The sequence below is a fragment of the Episyrphus balteatus genome, chromosome 4, assembly GCF_945859705.1.
Source record: "Episyrphus balteatus chromosome 4, idEpiBalt1.1, whole genome shotgun sequence".
NCBI classification, from domain to species: domain Eukaryota; kingdom Metazoa; phylum Arthropoda; class Insecta; order Diptera; family Syrphidae; genus Episyrphus; species Episyrphus balteatus.
The window spans coordinates 67,739,563-67,759,928 of NC_079137.1; the positions used below are offsets into that span (position 1 = coordinate 67,739,563).

Consider the following 20,366-nt stretch of genomic DNA (forward strand, 5'->3'; position numbering starts at 1 on the left):
GAAAAATCTGGAAAAAGCTATGACGTGAGCTAAGTTTGAATGCAGTATTGAAGAGGGGTTTATCCCAAGTACAAATCTCAGATTGCGTATTGTTTGGTCTTGTGGGGCGACCGCCATTTTGAAAAACGCATTTGTCTCAATATCTCGAGAACGACTGGTCGGACAGAAAACTAGAGAGGACTTTTTAGATTGGAAATTAGTTAATCTTTCTTTTTCTAGTACATCATTTTTCTCTAGGAGTTATAATTTCAGAGTTACACTACCGAAAATTGTGTGTTTTTTGATATTTTAAATATTTTAAACAACCCTTAGACTTAAGTGCGGAATTACTGAGAATGAGATACTTTGCGGTTCTGTTACTCTGAAAGTATAACTCCTAGAGAAAAATGATGTACTAGAAAAAGAAAGATTAACTAATTTCCAATCTAAAAAGTCCTTTCTACTCATTCTACGATTAATTGATCGCAAAAATAGCTGAAATCTTGATTTTGAAATCCGAAACTTCAAACTCAAATATCTCCAAAACCCCACAAACGAATTTGAAAATATTTTACCCACGTAATGTGCTAACCGTCACCTTTCATTTGATACCCATTTCGTAAGTGAACACACTGGGCCCAAAAATGTGCCATCTCCTTTATTTGACTCTTGACTCGATTTTTTTTTTGTTAATAAATGTAAATATTGTTAAAAAAAATGAAAAGCAAACATATTGATTAGGGTGGTGCAAAAAAAGTTTCTTTTTTCATTTTTCGAAAAATTTAAATTTTAATGACACAGAAAATTTCGAAGTCGTGTTTTTTTGAGATAGTGAGTTTATATTAATTTTTTTCATATTAGGGTGGCTCTAAAAAATGTTAACTTCTACAGTTGCTTGAAGAATTCCAAAAAAAATCAACGTGGATATTGTTTTGACCAAATTATCGAAGAAAAAAAAAATTTCCATTAGGGTTGTTCAAATTTTTTTTTTATTAATTACAAAAAAAAATTATTTGTCACTGCAGAGAAAGTTTGTAAAACATGGTTTATAAAATATAATGTGAAATTGGATACGTATTTTCGAATTAGGGGGCTCAGAAAAATGGTATATTTAACATTTACGCTTGTAATTCAACCAAATTCAATTTAATTAATTTGGCATGAATTTAATAAAAACGCACTTAGAAAACTTTCTGTGCACTAAAAATCATTTTTTTTTTTTTTCAAAAGCATAAAAAAACTTTCTTGGACACCCTAATTGAAAATATTTTTTCCATAGATAATTTGTTTTAAATGTGAACTACTCGGTGTTTTTATTATTTTTTTTAGAAGAAAGTATTTTTTTTTTAGCCACCCTAATGTAACACGGTTTACAAATTTTTCGTGTTATTAAAATCAATATTTTCGGGAACTGAAAAAGAAATATTTTTTTGCTTAAACAAAACTCATTCTGTGGTAATTTATATTTTTTTTTTGTTTCTGACGTTTATGAACACTCAGTGACTGCTGAAAATTGTACCAATGCAGGCCTGCAAACATTCTGCAGAATTGGTGTGTTCATTAATGCAGCAAAGCAGAATCTTCGACTACCGCACATTTTATTTGAAATTTAAGAAAAAAAAATGAATTTTTCAAAATTCAAGTGATGTGAATTTTAAATTTAACATCTGGAATAATTTCCAAGTGAAACCCACACAAGACTGATTGATGAGAAAAGATTAGTCCTTTCAAAAATTTAATTCCTATAAAGTTTTGATTTCAAAATCTTGTATGTCCGTATCCGTAGTTACAAAAACTATGCTTCGAAAGTTTCTCCTGACATTCAGATATTAACCACACAATTGAAGGAGTTTTACACCTAAAAGTATTCCATAAAGTTGTTGTCTACTTTTAAATTTTGAATAGACTTTCGAATTTGAACCAAAGCCAACGGACGTGTGCATTCCCTGTGACGATATCTCTAATTATATTCAGCCCCATTTAAAAAAAAATCCTTTGGAAATGTTTTCGAGAGAATGGCTCCCGATCGAAGACAAACATCCCGATTTCGCTGTTCGATTCACGTGAATCGAAAGATTCCTTCCTTTATCACATCAAACTGGCTTTGAAAAACCTCTAACTTGTTTACGTCTGTTTTGGAAATTCTAAAGAAACAAAATTAGCTTAAGTTTAATTTTAACAGCCATTGAAACGATTTTTTTTTTACTTTCACGTGAATCGAATAGCAGAATAGGGCCGAAAATTTAGTTATAGTTCCGATTTATCATTTTTTTTTTAACAAAAAAGAAAGGAAATTTAAAAAAACATACCTATACCTACCCTTAAAATTTTTCGTTGCACCTCTTCTTAAAGAATAGGGCTGATAACTTGATTTTTCAACAATAGAAATTTAAATAATAAAGGAGTGACTTAAAAAAGGAATACTTTTTGCCATTACTCAGAAAATTTTAAAGATTCAGCAGAATTGTAATTTTCCTTATAATTTAAAATTGTCCCTTTTTTCTCTTGTATCTTTACTATTTTTAATCCTTTTTTATACGCTTTTGAAAGTCGTTCTAAATTATTGTCCTAGTCTAAAAAGAAAGTTTCTGAGGATAATTTTAATTTTTCGACCTTTCTAGCCTAGCTTCATCATCGTATCCGTTTTTGTGATTTTTTCAAGTTGTACTTTAAGAGCGAGCAGTTTTTTTAAAAGCGAATCCAAAGTTTTGAGCTCTTTATTTGTCCTAATATAAAAATGTAGTTTTCGCAGAACTCTCACATCATCTTGCTAACTTGCTAGTGCATTTGCAGCTCTCATTAACATCTTTCTTTTTTTTTTCTTTTGAACTGTTAGTACGACTTTTTGGTGAACTAATAGAAATTTGCATACTCCCTCAAATGTGAATTGGTACACAATACACTATGGCTATCGCATTGGTATCAATTAGTTACAATTTACAAATCTGAACCCATTCTTCTATATGGGTTCTTCTGCCACGATCTTTTTACTCAATAATAGACTGTGACCCCTCCTTCTCCTCGAATAAAATATTCCTCTTTGTTAAAGTTTTTTCCAGTTTATTCTTAAAAGGAAATCACAAAAGCTGAGTCATAATATAATAATAACTCTTCATTTTTTTACATTCAAAATTGTTAAGAAAATATCATTCCTAGTTTACATACATCGATCAACTAAAAAAATAAGAAAAACTTCAAATATTTCCAATATTTCTCATTAATGACAATTGAAAGGCTAAAAAAATAAATAAAAACAAAAAAAAAAAACAAATTTAATATATTTTTTAAAAAAAAGTTCTTTTCTTTATTAGTTTTTGTATTTTTCTTATCAGTTCTTTTCACAGAAAGTATGTTTTATTATTATTTTTTTTTTTAGTTTTAATAATTTTTAATATTACAAATAAAGATTTTTTTCAACTATGGAAGTTTAATATTTTGTTTACTCTTTTTTTTAATTATTTTTTTTTTGTATTTTCCCTAGCCTTCCTACTACATAAATGTTTACTTTAGTATATCATATAAAAAAAACTTAAGTATAACTAAAATATTTCTCTTAAAGTAAAAAAAATATCAAAGTAATAGAAAACAAATTAATTTTTTTTATGTTTACTTCCATTTATGGATCCTATGATTTTTGTTTTCTTGTTTTTTTTTTTTTTAGAATGAACAGAAGATTGGATTGTATTTTTGTAAAAGGTGGCTACATAAACTGTTTTCTACTGGTATTTGTATTATGTTTAGGGGAATTTACAATTCATCCTTTTCTTTCTTTGCTTCCGCAGATTCTTCCAAAACTTCTTCAACGACATCCTCCTAAAAAGAGACAAAGTAAAAAAAAATCAGTCACAAGTTACGTTAAAAATAGAAATAAATAAACTTACAGAAACTGGAGCTTCACCACCATTATCCAAGAATTTAATGAAATCTTCCAACGATCTGTCCATGTTGTAGTCAATCACTTGGTTATCACCCTTACGGTAGAATTTGAGTGTGGGGAAGGATGAGATCTTGGTGTGTTCCAACTCGTTGACAGTGGAATCGATCTTGGCAATGACAATGGTTGGATGATCCTTGTATTTCTCACCCAATTGATCGTAGATTGGAACCAATTGTTTGCAATGTCCGCACCTATAAGAAAAAAAAATATTTAATTAGATTAACAACATCAGAGAAACAAAAGTCCTTAAAGAACTCACCATGGAGCATAGAATTCCACAAGGACATCCTTTTCTGGGTTAAGTGCAACTTCATCAAAGTTACTAGCAACAAGCACCTTAACTGGGTTCTTATCCCAATCTTCTGGCAATTCTTGTGACAACAAATGTTGCTTCAATTTACCAGCCATGAAATCTTCAACAAAGCTCTTTACGGCTTCGGGGCTCAAGTCATTGGTTGGTGGCTTGTATTTGGCCATATCTTCTTCCAATTTAATCAAACGAATTGATGGAATTTCATCCTTGGACATACCGAAGAATTCAAAGATACGAGCATGATCTTCCTCATCGGCGCTAATGGTAACAAAGAGAACCTCATCACGGTAATTGGCAGCGATTTCCTTCAATGGTTCGACATATTTCTCAACATGACCCTTCTCCTTGGAGACGAAGAACAACATATGGGATTTGACAGATCCTCCAAAGATTTTCGATGCAGATTGATGGTTGAAGTCAACAATCAAAGGCAGGGAGTAGACTTGAACGAATTTCTTGATATCTTCTTGGTTAGATTCACCTTGGTACAAGGTCTTCTTGTCATCGTATGGCTTGAAGAGGTAGATTTGACCTTCCTTGGCTTCGTATTTGGCCAAAAGAGATGCTTGAGTGGTGAAGGCAAAGGCAAAGCTATCGAGAGCATTGGCAGCAGAGAGGAAGGTCTTGGCTTCTTCGCTTTCTTTGTCAGCAAAGAATCCTACAACAGCGATCTTGAAATGAAAAAAATTTAAATAAATTTATTAGAAACTGAGTTTAAATTTATGTATTTTTATTCTGAGAAAATGTAGGTTGTTTTTCTAACTATTCAAAGGTCATTATAATAATTATGCTGTTGCTAATCATAAGGCCTCAGAAGATTTATATTTTTTTCAAACCAACTGTGCTGTTGTTTTGTTGTTGTCGAAGGTGTAAGTCTGTGATTGGGCCACGACAATACAAAACTTGTTTATGTCTAAGCTAGATACCGCTTTGTTCTGATGAATTATTCATAAGCCTTCTTTAAGTTCGCAACAACAACAAAAGCAAATGAATGTTATTATTATTTTTTATCTGAGCAAGAGAAAATATGTAATCCACATTGTAACGAAATGTGTGTTATTACAATTGTGACCAGCTTCCTCAAAACAAAATGATAATTTATTTTTAGAAACTCACGATTCACACATGTGCTTTTGTATGCCATTGCAATAAGTTTTTTTTTAATTAAAAAAAAACCTGAGATGAAATGTAGTTTTGTTAAATTTCTATGAAGTATGAAATTATGTATGCAGTTGCACTTACTCGTGTTACTCACTTTCGATTAGTATTTTTTTATTGCAAAATGCAAAAAAGTTGATTTACAAATTAGTTTCAGTTTGAAATAGTTCAAGGCCAGTTAATGCTGTACAGCATGAAGTTAAATCATAAAAATACAAAAATAAACAGAAACTTGTTTATTTAGTTTTTGGAATAGTAAAAATATATTAATCACAACTCAGCGGGTTACATTTTCAAATTATTATTAAGTTGGAAGATATTTAAAATGAGTATTGCAAGAACGCGAACTGGCAACAATTTTGGAAAATTCTAAAACATGCTCACTGTTACTTCATTGCATATTTTCGTTAATAACGGTTAGCCAAACTAATAACAAAAATGGAAATGGTGCATGTTTTAGCAATTGGCTTGTTGTTGTTCACCAACAATAAAGACGTTGAGGAAGCAGTTAATCGTTTTTTTTTTTAGGAGTTCGAAAAGTGTATTAAGCTAAATAAGGCTACGAAGAACTTTGACCCGAAATCAGTCACAAAACATTCATTTTCATAGCTAATGACTTGACTTTTCTGGATTACCTTGCTTCAATGCATTTGAAACTATTTTCAAATCGAATGGTAGCACACAGATTACTAAAAACATTAAAAGAGAAACATTTATACAAAAAAAAAAGGAAAATTCCATCTAAACCAAAATGTATGGCAAACTTATGAACAATTAACCATTATCACAAAAATATAGCGAAGTAAAATGTAGCGAGGAACAGGTAGTATCTTGCTGTGACCACCGGGAAACAAAGAGTTAAACCTTCTATAGACGATATAATACCGAGTTGGGCCAATCGAATACAAATTCGCATTATTTGAAAAAAAATATGCAATTTCCCTTATTTGATAGGAGTTTACAAAATAATCAAAAAAATCAATTTTTCGTTTACATCACTTCAATATTGTAACAACGAAAAGTTTTGATTTTGTTTTGATGCCACATGCATTTTATCAGATCATGTAAATAAAAATACATAATGTACTTTAGGTTTTTCATAGAAAAAAAACCCAGTTGATAAAAAAGTCATTCGTAGGTAATCTCTGAAATTTTTCTTTCGAAGAAATATTTTAAATGGATTGGATGTCAATAGTTCGCAGTCTGTCTCCGATCTATTTTATGTTATCAACTTTTGAATATTGGAAAACCCTTCCTGTATGATTATAATTTATTCTAAAATAAGATGTTTTCTTCTACATTTTTTACTGCCGGTTTTTTTTTTTCAAATTCATATGAAAATTAATAACTCTGTTATATATATTTACATATGTATCTATTATTTTTGTTTAATTATATTTTACGTGTCAAAAAACCAAAACAAATCCTTTGTTCTCGTATTTTTATCTTATCTGAAGATTTTGGTTTGTTTTTTGTTTAAAGAAGCCGACTTTACCCCTTCATTTAAGATAAGTCTTTAAACAAAAATTATCAGTGATCTTATCTTCGTTAAATTATAATTAATTTTACTTTGTTCAACAAAAATAACCAATGAACTTTATGGTTCTTTGTTATGAATAAATTTGGGAGTCAATAAATGATTAAAGAAATTAAACTTAATTTGCTTTCTGACTAAGCAAATGTATTTTTGAAAGATAATGCAGTTTAAAGTAAATAAAAATAAAAATTTGACTTTTTTCTGTGAAAGCATATAAATGCCATGCATGTGGCAAATTCTAAATGAAGGGAAGATCTAGTGAAAATAAATCTCTATGAAGCCTTTGAAGCAATAATTAACGTTAGTTGTATAGTGGAGTTGAATCAAATTTAATTATCATAATTATTTGAGTCATTACAGTTGTCTGTACTTTGGAGTGTAAAATAAATAAAACAGTTTTAAAGTTGAGAAGATAAAAAAATTATATATGTACTGTACATATCTATAACATTAGGCTCGTTAAAAAGAAAAACCTTTAATGATTGATCAATTAAAAAACTACAAATGAACTACATTAACTATTTTTAAGAGACCGTAAACCTACTTGACATTATCTTGGTTTTTTAAATACGTGCGCGCAACCACTTACAATTACTTCAAAGATAAAACAAAAATTTGTATTTGTAATTAGGAAAATAACTACTCACACGTGAAGTGAGAAGATAAAAACTGCTACTACAAATTTAAGAAAAAAACTATCGGCGCATATTTGAAATTCATGGTCATTAGACTCTCATCGGTGCTTTTTTCTTTGCTTTTTTTATCAGCACACATCGGAAGTAGTAACAATAACTAATTGAAGCTATTATCGTGTTAGAAATTGCGTTTGTTTGTCCGTGTCGTATTTTTAAACAATATTTTTAAGCGGAAAATTTGTTTCTCTATTTGGATGACAACTCATTGAATTATTTGTGTTAATTTGAAAAATCTGTTAGGAAATTCAAAGACCATAAACATAAAATAATTAATCAGAAATTAACACATTTCACACTGTAGTGTGTCAAATAGTGAGTCTTTAGCGTCAGTAAACAACAGGCTAAAAACACTGGTCGGCAAAAAACAAAAAAAAAGTCGGGAGCAAGAACTTTGTTAGTTGATTTTCATTGACTTTATTGTGCTGAATTCAAAACTGTGTACGGATTTATTCTATCACGTTTAGGTTTTGAGCTACACTCATCATTATTTTCGCTATAAACTGAAAAAAACAAAAGCGTTTTTGACCTGTTAATATTTAAGTATTTCAAAAAATATGACATGCCAGTGAAATTTTGATTTCGGAGTCAACAGCCAAAAATGCTTTAGAAAAGTAGGGTTTGATTCATGCTCTATTTTCGTTGCCGACCAGTGAAATCTGTAATATTGAACAGATCACGATAAACAAAGCTTGTTTCTTAGCCTTCGAGTTCAATTATAATTTTTGTTATTATTTTTTTATCTTTTTTATTCTGTATACAAACGCTTTTGCTTTTTTATTTACCAGGAATGTTTTGAGAAAGAAATCTATTTTTCGGCTCAGAAATCTTCACAAGCGCCCAACTTAGAATTTTCGTTTTTCTTAAAAAATCTCTGAACTCTTAGAAATCATTCAGATAGACAAAATGTGTTGCCATTGGAGGACTAGCACTCTGATACCTTATCGTTGGCATTGTACAATGGTACTTATAAAGAGCACACTGATGAAATACTATTTACAATTCACCATACAAATAGAAGAACGGCTTGTGTTACATCGTCGTAAATAAAGATAATAAACTAACACAAGTCCATTTAACCCTGTCCACGAACCCGATCCCGATTCAATCTGAAAAAAGAAAAACCTGATTGACCCTTTTAATTTCCCACAAAAATTATATAAAATTCCAATATTCGATTCAAATTTATGTGTCTTCTTTTATCTCATAAAAAAAAGTATCAATCCGTCCCTTAATAAAAATCCAAATACACATCGACATCCCTTTAAAATGTTTGTTTTTATTAAGGTCCACAAAAAAAACCTGTTTTTCTATTAAAATCTGTCTACCTAGAATTTTTCCAAATTTTCTTCAAAAAGATGAGGTAAGATAAGAATAAGAAAGAAAAACTAAAAAGAAAACAAAATACAAAAAAAAACATAACTTACTTCATTATCCTTTAAGAATTTCTCAGCTTGTTCAGCATCGTTTAATTCAACAGCAGGTGGTCCGGTCTTCTTGACAACCCATGTAATAATATCATCAGATTGACGTCCACCACTGTATTCAACAGCAACACCCTTACGGAAGAACTTCAATGTTGGATAGCCTCGAACGCCATATTCTTCAGCTAAGTCACCCTCTTCGGTGGCATCAACTTTACCCAATTTGATATTCGAATTGTCTTCGGCTAATTTTTGAGCAGCCTTGGCGTATTCTGGAGCTAAGGCTTTGCAATGTCCACACCATGGAGCATCTATAAAAGAACAAAAAAAAAGGTTCAAGTTTTGTGTCTATTCTGTATTAAAAAATGCAACGCATAGTTCTAATTGATAGAAACAGAGGAGCGTTCCATCGATAAGAAGCTAACAACGTGGCTTGGTTTCAATCTAACCATAAATCGTCATTTAAAGGTTAAAGGAGCAACGCAAATGTACTCAATTTAAACAAGAAAGTGTTTCTTATCAGCAAGTTTTTCATTCCCGCTTTATAATTTGCTTTGCTCCCCTCTTACGCGATAAGATGAGTGAATCAATTATAAGAAAAAAAAAATAAATATTTATGCCACATGGACGGCCGTCATCTATTTATAGAGACGAATCAATAATCGAGTACGTGGCTAACTTTGGCATGCAATTAAAAGAAATAAGCATTTTGCATATAAACTGCACCACGTCAGTGTTTCATTTCCAAGCGACCTACCAACAAGATTATCTCTGATTTAACTTGTCTCAATTTAAGTATTATCAAATCGACAAGAACAACAACTTAATGAATATTCATAATCTCCAACGTCTCCAACGTTTTTTTTGTTTTTTATTTGATTTGAATATAATCTTCATTTTGTTTAAATCAAATTCAAAACCAATGTCAAGGGAAAGCAAATATAAATTCGTATCTCTATTGTATACAAGTTTCCTATGTTAATTGCTCTTTTTTTACAGTTTCACATTATTTGAACTGCGAATTTTTAGTGAATAAGCCGGCAACAACTATGTATAAACTAAATATTTGTTGTTGTTGTTGTTATGATGAACAAGATGAAAGAAAGAAGGCGCAATGAAATTAAACAAAAAAAAAATAATAAAAACTGGTTCATTAAGCCGACAACAACGACGCAAAAGGGTTAATGGCCTATGAGTTTTATTTTTTTATTTTGTGTAGTCTTCTTTTTCCTATTCGAACAAAAACAATGCAAAAGAGATACCACGATCGTGTTGGGTGATTTTGAGATAAGAGGAATTAAACAAAAAAAAATTTAATATTGAGATCAGACAGTTACAAGTTTAAAGACCTCATGAATCGCATCGTTTTGAACTTTATCTAGGGCATTCACAATTCAATTATTGATTTTTTTGTTTTAATTTTAAATAAAAAATGGAATTTGTAAGCTATTCATGACCATTAAGCTAATATGGGTCTTTTTTGCGAGCACCCGTTAACACCTTATTAAAAAGATACAATTTATTGTTCTTTTTTTATACCTAGATAAATTTAACCACTTAATTAACGTAAAATAGTAATATTTAAACAAACAAAGATGTTTCCATTTGAATACTCAGAAATATTAAACAAACAATTATGTATTGTTATTGTACACCTGTGCTCTGAATGGCAGAATTGGAACAGAATTAAATGATTCAATCCACGTGGAAAACAAATTATGTATGTCTGCTTTACACAAAGGGCATTCAACTTAGTATTGAAACTAGTGTAGTTACATTTATTTATGACGCATGGAGAATCAAGCACAAAGATGACCTATTAGTGCGTAGGAACTAAACATGTGTGTAGACTTTTTTTCTGTCTCGTCTGGTTACAATTTTACAAGTGGATTGAACAAAAAGAGAATAATTAGGCCGTGATTTGACTCGACTACAATAATTAACTGAAGAGACAATAAATTAATCTAACTTCTCTACAAATAAAGAGTCCTTAATTTGAGACTAATGATAATGACTTTCGAAACAAGCCAATAGCACAAACCATTTATTTAAAATCGTTTAATTTCGATTAACTGCATTCAATGATTATTATCAATAGTTAGAATGAGACAAAAATAAAACTTATAATAGAACCTAGGAAATAGTTGAATAAAAGAAAAATGTGAAGCGAAATGATTATGTAATTTTAAAAAGACGACAACTTTTATTACTTTGAAGTATTCGGGACCTCAGTTCAAAAATTTAAAAGAAATGTTGAACTCTTTGCTGTTTTTATTCAACTTGAACTTTTTTTAACACAACTTAATTCTGTTGTCTTTTTTGGACAGTATTTCAAAAACAGAAAAACAAAATCCTACGCAATAACGATTTTTATTAATAAAATGACATCGATTTGAAAAAGGAAAGAAAAAATACCTAAAAATTATAAAAATCCTGTTTGATCAAAAATTCTAGATAAACCGCAGGCAAAGTTTAAACTATTTGTTTTAAAATCGGTTGCAGTTGGGGCAAAAATTAATTTAAAAAAAAAAAAAAAAAAAAAAAAAAAAAAGGATTAATAATAATAAAACATGCAACTTACTTCTCAACTTAGAATTGGGTTAGAAGTAGTTCACCTGTAACTCATTCCATTTTGAAATCATAGTATACTATTCTGTGAGCTGTATAAAAAAAGGGTATCACAATTAAGATGGTACCGGAACACAGAAACTTTATTTCACCAGAACTTATGAAATTAATGTGACTTACCAATTAGTTTTACCAGAAATCACAATGTTAGTCAGAACTTTTCAATAAAAATAAGATAAAATCTATATAATTATTTTTTTAGTTACTATATTAATTAAAGTTCGAATTGAAAAATATTTGTATCAAATCGATGGATTTGAAAGCAAACAAAAAAACAAAATTATTGTTTAATCAATTGCATGTAGCTGTTTACTTCCCAGAAATTTCTATTTCAACATTGGATTAAATAAGCAATAAGCGATAGTAAAAAAAACATTTGAACAAATAAGTTTTGTCAATATTATTTTGGGAGCTAAAAATACCTTCACCCAGTTTTTTGACGCAACAACAAGCTGGTTCCAGCTTAATTGCTGACGAAGAAAACTTTAATCAGTCAAGATTACATTTTAAATTTACAAAAAAAAAAAAAATCGTCGCTTTTAAGGCATGAGGGAAATGTCGGAATTTGCTAATTTTCGGGAGAGACATTTAAAGCTTTTTGAGTGGATTGAATGATTTTCGTTGTCAATAAAAAACAAAACTCAAAAGTTATATACACTGAAAAATTGCATTTTTTTTTTGCTATGAGATGGTATATTAAGTTTTATAGAAAACGCAATATTAAAAAAAATAGTTATGCCGTTTTTCGAAAAAAAAATAGAACTATTTTCGAAATTGTTTTTTTCTGACTCTATGGAAAAAGTGGCGTTTTGCACGTTATTAAAAGACAAAATTAAAAATATAAAAATATTTTATTATTTTAAGTCAATTTTATTCATTTAATAACGAAAAAGATACAAAAAATGCGTTTTTTCTAGCTTTTACGATAAACATAACCAAGGCCTTATTTAAATTCATCTTTTTAACTCAGTAACAGAACCGGACTTACGAACAGTATAATTCGATAAAATGTCGAAATGATGAAAAAATCTATTACTGTGTGACATTTTCTTAGTTGTGCCGTTTTCTTCGAAAACACAAAACCAATCCTTTCTACGATAACTAAAGAAATATCATTAATGTTTACAAAATGACAAGAGATATTTGTGAAAATTAACAGGGGCACTTTTTCATAACGTGGGATCTAGAAGTAGAAAAGCGCTGATTACACAGAAAAATTGCGTTTTTTTATCAGTTTAGTGCTATAAACTAAAAAATGACATATCGTCCCGTTTCTGCTTGAACCTCGTAAGTACATTTTTTTAAAGATTTGTTTTCTCTCTTAAACTTTGCTCAAAAACTTACTGAAAGAATAGATACAAGGGTTTTAGTTCAGAAACAACTCAGTCAATTTGTTCTAAATATAACTAGATTTCCTTTTGTTCAATTCATATTTTTTATTTCAAGAAAAATGTATATTTATGTCTTTTAAGAACTGAGAAAAATTTGCTGTGAAGATACGTGGTTCAGGCAGAAACGGGACGAAATTTCGACTAGTGCCATTTTGCCTTAAAAGCGACGAAATATCAAAATTAATAGCACTGAAGACTATCTATTCAACTGTTGTTAACTGGTAAATAAAAATGGATTGCAAAAATTGATAAAAAGTACTTTTTTCGTTTTATATTCATACTTGCAAATCCTGAGAGAAAAATACCGGAGAATCAGAGAGTCAATCAGCCAATCCATTTCAAATATCACACAAAAAAAGAAAAGAAATTGCTTCAAGATGGTGAAAATAAAGACGCGTCATTCCTACTTAACATGACAATATCTATTGGCGGGTACACATTTTTCTCATCTCATCAAACCAGTCTAGTTTTATTTTTTTTAATATGCCGCTACTTGTTATTATTTATAAAAGCATCAATCATTTGAAGGTGCATAGGTATAAACATTTTAAAAATAAAAAACCAGTTTGATAGCCAAGCTATCAATTATCAAGAGCTAACTACCTGCCTTTATAAACATATCACTTCTCTAAAAACATACAAAATAAATTGCAATTGCAATACATATTAATCTATTTTAAATTTCTAATCCGCAATTGCTGACCCTTGAGCAAAATATGTCAAATACGTTTTATATACATCTGCTACTTTCCACCACGTTGGCTTGTTCCAATTTTGTATTGATGACTAATGAAATTTTTCCCATATGGTCAAGTGACTAGGATATCTCTACCTATTAGTTTTACGTAGGCTGTCAGTATGTTTGTCTTTTTAAAATAATAATTACATTCTATTGAGCGCGAAAATAAAATCTTTTTCTAAATTTCTTTTATAAAGTAAACAAAAGTCTAAAGATCAAACATCTACGTCTTTCCACGTCTTCGTTTTGTCCCCCTTATATTGTATCTAGAACAAGCATCAGTTCAGTGCTAGCTTGTGTCTTCACCACGCCCCAAACTAAACGCATTTCCCACTAAGCAACAAGTTCATATATTATTTGATTTACAAATTGAACATCAAGTTCCAGACCAATACCGATCAGTCCAAAAAAGAATACAAAACTCTATTTTGGTAAAAAATGAAGAAGAAAGAAAAAGAATCAAGAACTCAATAACAAACTCAAAGAAATGATAGACTGTAAAAAAGAAATAAAAAGTGACACGCATGCAGAATCCGGCTTCGTCTTCATTTCTTTTTTCTACCAAGTCGCATTTTTTTTTTTTTTTATATAAAGAAAGTCAATTATGGTATCTTGACTTTTTCTTATCTACCGCCGTTAGCTTTATATCTTTTTGTCCGATAAAATAAACAAAAAAAAAATAAAAGGCCAAAAGGCACTATTCAATTCAAGAGTGGGTAGATAAAAAAAATTCAAGTGTTTTATGACCATGACAAATTATTCTACCGTGCTACTTTTATGTCAGCCACAAATAAGTGGAGACTTTTGTATTTATTCGTTTTTTTTTTGTTCTTAATTTGTCAGAATAAAAATATTTGGGAGAAATTATGAATTAAAAGATTCCTATTTGGAATTTTCTTGAATCATTAATAAAAATATTTCAGAATAAAATAAAAAAGTCCTTCACGAATCAAGAATGACACGTCACAATCTGAAGCATCATATTGTGGAGACTTTTTTTTTCGTGCGAACAAAAAACATACAAAAAAAAACAACGACAACCAAGACTATTTTTCTCTGACTGGCCGGTACACTTGTTTCATTTGCACGCATAGCCACAAACACATGTTGCTAACGACAGTTGTCTCTTTTTTTGATTTCTCTAGGTATTCGCAGACATGTTTTTTTGTTCTCTTTTTTCATTTTGCAAAATTTCTCACGTATTTTTCTTTGTAGAGATTATTGACCGGATGGATTATTAAAAAAAATTTAATGTATGAAAAAAAAAAATCTATTACAATAGAAAAAATTTTACTTACAGAATTCAACTAAAACAAATTCGTTTTCGGCAATGACGTTTTGAAAGTTATTCTTTGTTAAAACTAAAACACCATCTTCTTCGAGTACTTGGGGATTTTCTTCGCTCGCCGCCGCGGCAAACAATACAAATAACGCGCACAAAAATAGTTTCATTATGCTGTTTATTACTTAGACTATGGTTGAGTTGAAATTAATATAAAAAAAATAAATTTAATTTATTTTTTTTGGCCAGTTGATGAATGATCGTTCTTCCTTTGTGCCCGATGCTGACACGTTGAGATTTAAAAGGAAAATAATCGGGAAACAAGGAATGGAATTTCTTTTTGAGTCTTCGAGGAAACTGGAATGGAAATTTGTGTGTAATCGAGTTGGCTTTTTTACTCTAGTGGAGACAGTTGGAAAGAGATGAATAGATTAACGGGGAATGATTTGAATAGGAACGAGTAATTTAGTTGGGTGTTGTTGTTTTTGAATAAAATGAACGAACAACAAGCGAACACGTAGCCGGTTTTGGTTTTTGGTGTTGTCTCTTTTTTGCAAAACTAGTCGATGTGAGAAGAGTGATTGTGTGGAATTCTGTATATGGGTAGTGTGGAATTAAGAGTTGCCGTTTGTGAGTTATAAGAATTCATATTTTTTTTTTATAAAATATGAATTCTTAAGCCTTGACTACATTGGCCATTTTTTTGCAAAAGTACAAAAGTGAAAATATTTTTTCTTTCTCGCTAGCGCAAATTGTTCGTAAAAAAGATTACACAAATTGTTTTTTAGACCAAAAAATAAGCATCATCTGTTTTAATTTTCCAGTCCCAAAAATGATCCAAAATACATTTGAAAATTTTCACATTTGTACTTTTTTTTTAACCCACAAAAATATTAGATATTTCTGATGTGGATTTAGTTACACTGGTGATAAAAAAATTTTAAGACCATAAATTCCTTTGTACCTATTATATCAAAATAAATGGAATTACGTTCAAAATCATAATTTCTTATATTGAATTCCTTAAAAAAAATCGAATTAAAAGCAGTTTTTATGCGGTTTACTTTTCACGAAGAATGTGTCGAACATATGTTCTATTGAACAAAAATCGCTTTTAAATCGATATTTGTTAAGAGAATTCGACATTAGTTCATAAATTCTAAGAAAATTTTGATTTTTTTATGAAAGAAAATTAATTTTATAGATATTCAAAAATATTTATTACCAGTGATAAGGTTTCAGAAGAGTTTCAGAAAATAGAAAGATTTTTGTGTGTTGATTCCGAATCAGAGGTCAAAATTTCAATGGCACGTCACGACTTTGAATATTAACAGTTAAAAAATGCGGTTTTGCGTTCTTTTTACATCAAATTACATCTCTATTAAATGGGATCGGGTCAAAATTCTGGCTTCAAAATTCTGCTTTTATAACGAAAATTCTGTTTTTCAAAATTCTGTTTTTTTTCTATTCTGCTTTTCAAAATTCTGCTTTTTAAAATTCAGCTTTTCAAAATTCTGCCAGTATTTCAGGTACTTAAACAAAAACATTCTTGGAAAATGTTAAAAAGCGCGCGCTTTTTTTCCAAACCCTTTTTTAATTCTTTGCAGAATTTTGAAAAACAGAATTATGAAAAGCAGAATTTTGAACAACAGAATTTTGTCCAGGAGAGCAAAAAACTGGGCAGAACTACCAAAACTGAGACAAGCGAAAATGCTCCTCGGGAACTACAACCGAGAGCGTTTCAAATCATGTATCAGTCTAAGTAGGAACAATCTCAGGTTAATCACTGGGCTCCTCACGGGCCACTGTAAGTTAAGAAGTCACCTACATATTTTGGGCTTAGTAAATAGTGCAACATGTAGATTCTGTAGCGAAAAAGAAGAAACACCAGACCACATTCTGGGTAGTTGCAATGCACTAATACACCAAAGATTTAAACACATGGGTCGCTACCAAGTCGAAGAGGATAAATTGCACTCTTTGAAAATACCCCAAATAATCAATTTCATTAAAGGAATTAGGTTAGAAGAGGAGCTATAAAATGAGGTACTAACTCATTTAGCTTAAAAGGGGGGTACAATAGATCTTACAGGTCGCAGTACATCTTACACCCTAAACATCAATCAATCAATCAAAACAGAATTTTGAAAAGCAGAATTTTGAAAGCAGAATTTTGTAAAACAGAATTTTGAAAGCAGAATTTTGACAAAAGAATTTTGACCCCGGCAGAATTTTAACCCCAACCCCTATTAAATATTTTCTATACAAAAGTTAGCGAAATCTTGAACGTAATTATATTCGTTTTGTTTTTGCTTTAAATCTTATTTTCTTATGTTTTTTCTTGAATTTTTTTATTTGTATTTTTATAATTTTTACTTTGCTATAATATCCGATGGTATTTGTTGACTTTGGAGACTTCAAAATTTTTCGTTTCGCTTCAGCTGCGTACTAGGATTTAAAGTTGGCTCGAAATTTCAAACATCGAAAACTGTGAGTATGTTTTAAATGTTTAAAATTCCGCGCCGAATATTTATAGAGGTACCTTAACAAAAACAAACGGACAAAGAAATATAAAAAATTATTTCAAATACATTTCGCTAACGCTAACATAGTTTGAATTGATTTTAAATTTCAAAGATGAAGGTTGCCCCTTTTATTTGTATTAGCGCTTTCAGTTAAAAGGAAGTGAGCATATAGACCCTTGTCCTACGAGGGTTTATGCTCGTTGCTATTTTGTAACCACTTTACCCCCGAAAAATAGTTTGAAAATTTATACTTTGGCAATTTTTGTAAAAAGTAGTAAACTGTAGACTTATTTTCAAAAGCTAACAAAATCAGAGTGGAATTTTTGTTCGACTTCCCCATGTATCCATTTTGATATGATATGTTGCATTCCAGGCAAGAATCTAAAAATCAATCTACAACTAAATACCAAATAGGCTATCCCCTTGCACATAGACTTGGACAACTTGAAAGACTAAAGGGCAGACAGAAGAAATTGTTCCTTTGGGCTATTAAACCTAGGAGGTTTTTTTACGTGTTCAAAAGATTTCCCTTATATTGTCTGTCAACGCAAGTTCTATCCCTTGAAGCCATACATTCTTATCTTTAATAAACAAAAAAAAACCCATTACCATCCCAACCATATTGAAAAGCTGCACTTAATATTTTCCTATAGTTACTCGTTTGATCAATAATTTCGTCTGCTATTTAGTTTTGACAAATCATTTTCATAATAGCAGACGTAGTTTTAAACTTTTATTTCTTTTATACTATTTACAGCTAAACAATGCCTTGCAATTCAGCTACAAACAGTAGAAAATCAGTTGATATCCTCCTAGAACCACCACGAGCTAAGAGTGCTTTTGTACCAAACTCTAATACGAAGAAATCTCAAGGACAACCTACACCAACAGGAGGCTATTCGGAAAGAGGACGTGCAAATAGTGCTTTTGTACCAAATTCTGATAAGAAACAAGCTCGAGATCCACCAACTGCAACTGGTTATTTAAAAGCAGGCCTGCGAAATCAATCACGACGGTCTTTACAAATCAACAAACCAACAACCTTACCCAAGAGAGAGCTTGAAAGACTTCATAACGCAGCCAAAATCATCAGCACCGATGATAGAATTGAATCACAGCTTCAAAGAGAGGAATCTGTTAAACGAATCGAAGAAGAAGCCGAACGACAAAAGCAAATGTTCAAGCAAATCGACGAAGCTAGGCTTCAAGCTCGTGGAGAAAAAGACAAGGAAGATCTATTCGAAGAAGAAAGACTCAAGATTCTCGAGCAATCTTTCATAGCTAAGCACGAACAAGAGGAAGAAGTTAAGCGAGTAAATCAAATCATGCTGAATGCAAAGTGTCACGCTATTCGTGATGCACAAATTCAAGAGAAAATCGAACTGGCACGTGAGCTTAAACAAGAAGAGAATCGGTTGGAAAAGATGATGATTGACCGGGCTATGGCTTCCTTGCATGCTGAAGATGAAGGCGTTAAGCGGGAACAAGAGAAGAAACATCAGTATGCAGCTGAGATTAAGAGTCAGTTGATGGAGCGAGAAAATCAGCGATTCCTTGAAGCAGAACGCATCGAAGAAGAAGCTAAGGTTCTATCGCTGGCTAATGAGGCAATAAAAAAAGATGACGAACGACGAGCTCGTTTGATAAAAGAACGTCGTGAACAATTACGTTCGGAGTTAAATCGAATTTGTGAAATGTCGAATTTATTCAAAAAAATGCTCTTCGAACAGGAACGAGAGGCTGAAATGCGTATCCATGCTTACATGAAGGCTAAAGAGAAACGTGAACGCACCTTGGACATAGAAAAAAAGCTTGCGAAACAAGCTTTTGAGCGTAAGCAACAGCTTTTATTCGATTTACAGCAAAAAATTTTGGAATCCAAATCTAAGAGAGAAGAAATGGCACTCACCCGTCAGCAGGAGAATATCGAAAGAGAGTATCGTCGAAAGGAAAAAGAAGCTGTGATTCGTAAGAAAGAGTTGGAAAAGTCCTTGCATGAAGCCCGCAATGCACAACTTTTAGATGCTAAACTTCGTGAGGCCTTACAAATCGCACGAAACGAAGATGATTTCCAGAAGATTGTCGAGAATCTTAAGCGCGAAGAAGCCAAACAAGCTAAAATTCAAGAAGAACGTCTTAAGAATAAAGATCGTTATCGCGATGAGATTATAAGGCAGATGAATGATAAGGAGAATGAACGTCGCAGAAAATACGAACGTGATCAGAGCGAAGCCATCGAATGGAAAGAGAGGGAAAAACAACGCGAGAAAAATGTTAGATCGGTGATTCAGGCGAAATTGGCTTCAATGCGTGATGCTAATTTGCCAGAAAAATACATTAAAGATGTTGAGAGACAAATGTTAAAAATATCCGAACAGAAAAAATCCATGTGGTAGAGATTTGAGCTAAATAATAACTTGTAATTTAATTTTTATCATTTTTGTGGAATTAAACTTTTGTGCTTTTATAAAAACTTAAAGACGTTGTTTATTTAAAAAAAATGCAAATATACATATCTCTCATTTACTTGAATACTGTCAACTAAAAAGTCAAGAATTTTTATTTATCAGCGCAGAAGTTTGTAATAAATTAATTTTTAATTCTGCATAAAATCATTTCTTAGCTTTAAAAACTGACGGAGAAAAGGAGCACTAGTTTTGTTTTAGAAACTTACTTTTTACATACAAAAATAGATCGATGATAAATTTAAAACTTGTTTCCTGAAAAATTAATAATGACTGTGTTCAAGTACAGGAGCGAT

At 30.8% G+C, this 20,366-nt stretch overlaps 2 protein-coding genes across 2 annotated transcripts; one reads left to right on the forward strand and one right to left on the reverse strand.

Moving 5' to 3' along the window:
• Positions 1-3,257: 3,257 nt before the first annotated feature.
• LOC129918231 (protein disulfide-isomerase) lies at positions 3,258-15,402 on the reverse strand. The gene is made up of 5 exons (XM_055998640.1): positions 15,097-15,402; positions 9,044-9,351; positions 4,176-4,900; positions 3,861-4,107; positions 3,258-3,792 (listed from the first exon to the last, which is right to left on the reverse strand). Exons 1-5 carry the CDS (start codon positions 15,248-15,250, stop codon positions 3,727-3,729), a joined length of 1,500 nt encoding a protein of 499 aa, XP_055854615.1. The 5' UTR covers positions 15,251-15,402; the 3' UTR covers positions 3,258-3,726.
• A 2,055-nt stretch (positions 15,403-17,457) lies between these two features.
• LOC129918230 (cilia- and flagella-associated protein 45) lies at positions 17,458-20,084 on the forward strand. Its single transcript, XM_055998639.1, has 2 exons — positions 17,458-17,570; positions 18,363-20,084. Exon 2 carries the CDS (start codon positions 18,370-18,372, stop codon positions 19,999-20,001), a length of 1,632 nt encoding a protein of 543 aa, XP_055854614.1. The 5' UTR covers positions 17,458-17,570; positions 18,363-18,369; the 3' UTR covers positions 20,002-20,084.
• The last annotated feature ends 282 nt before the right edge of the window (positions 20,085-20,366 follow it).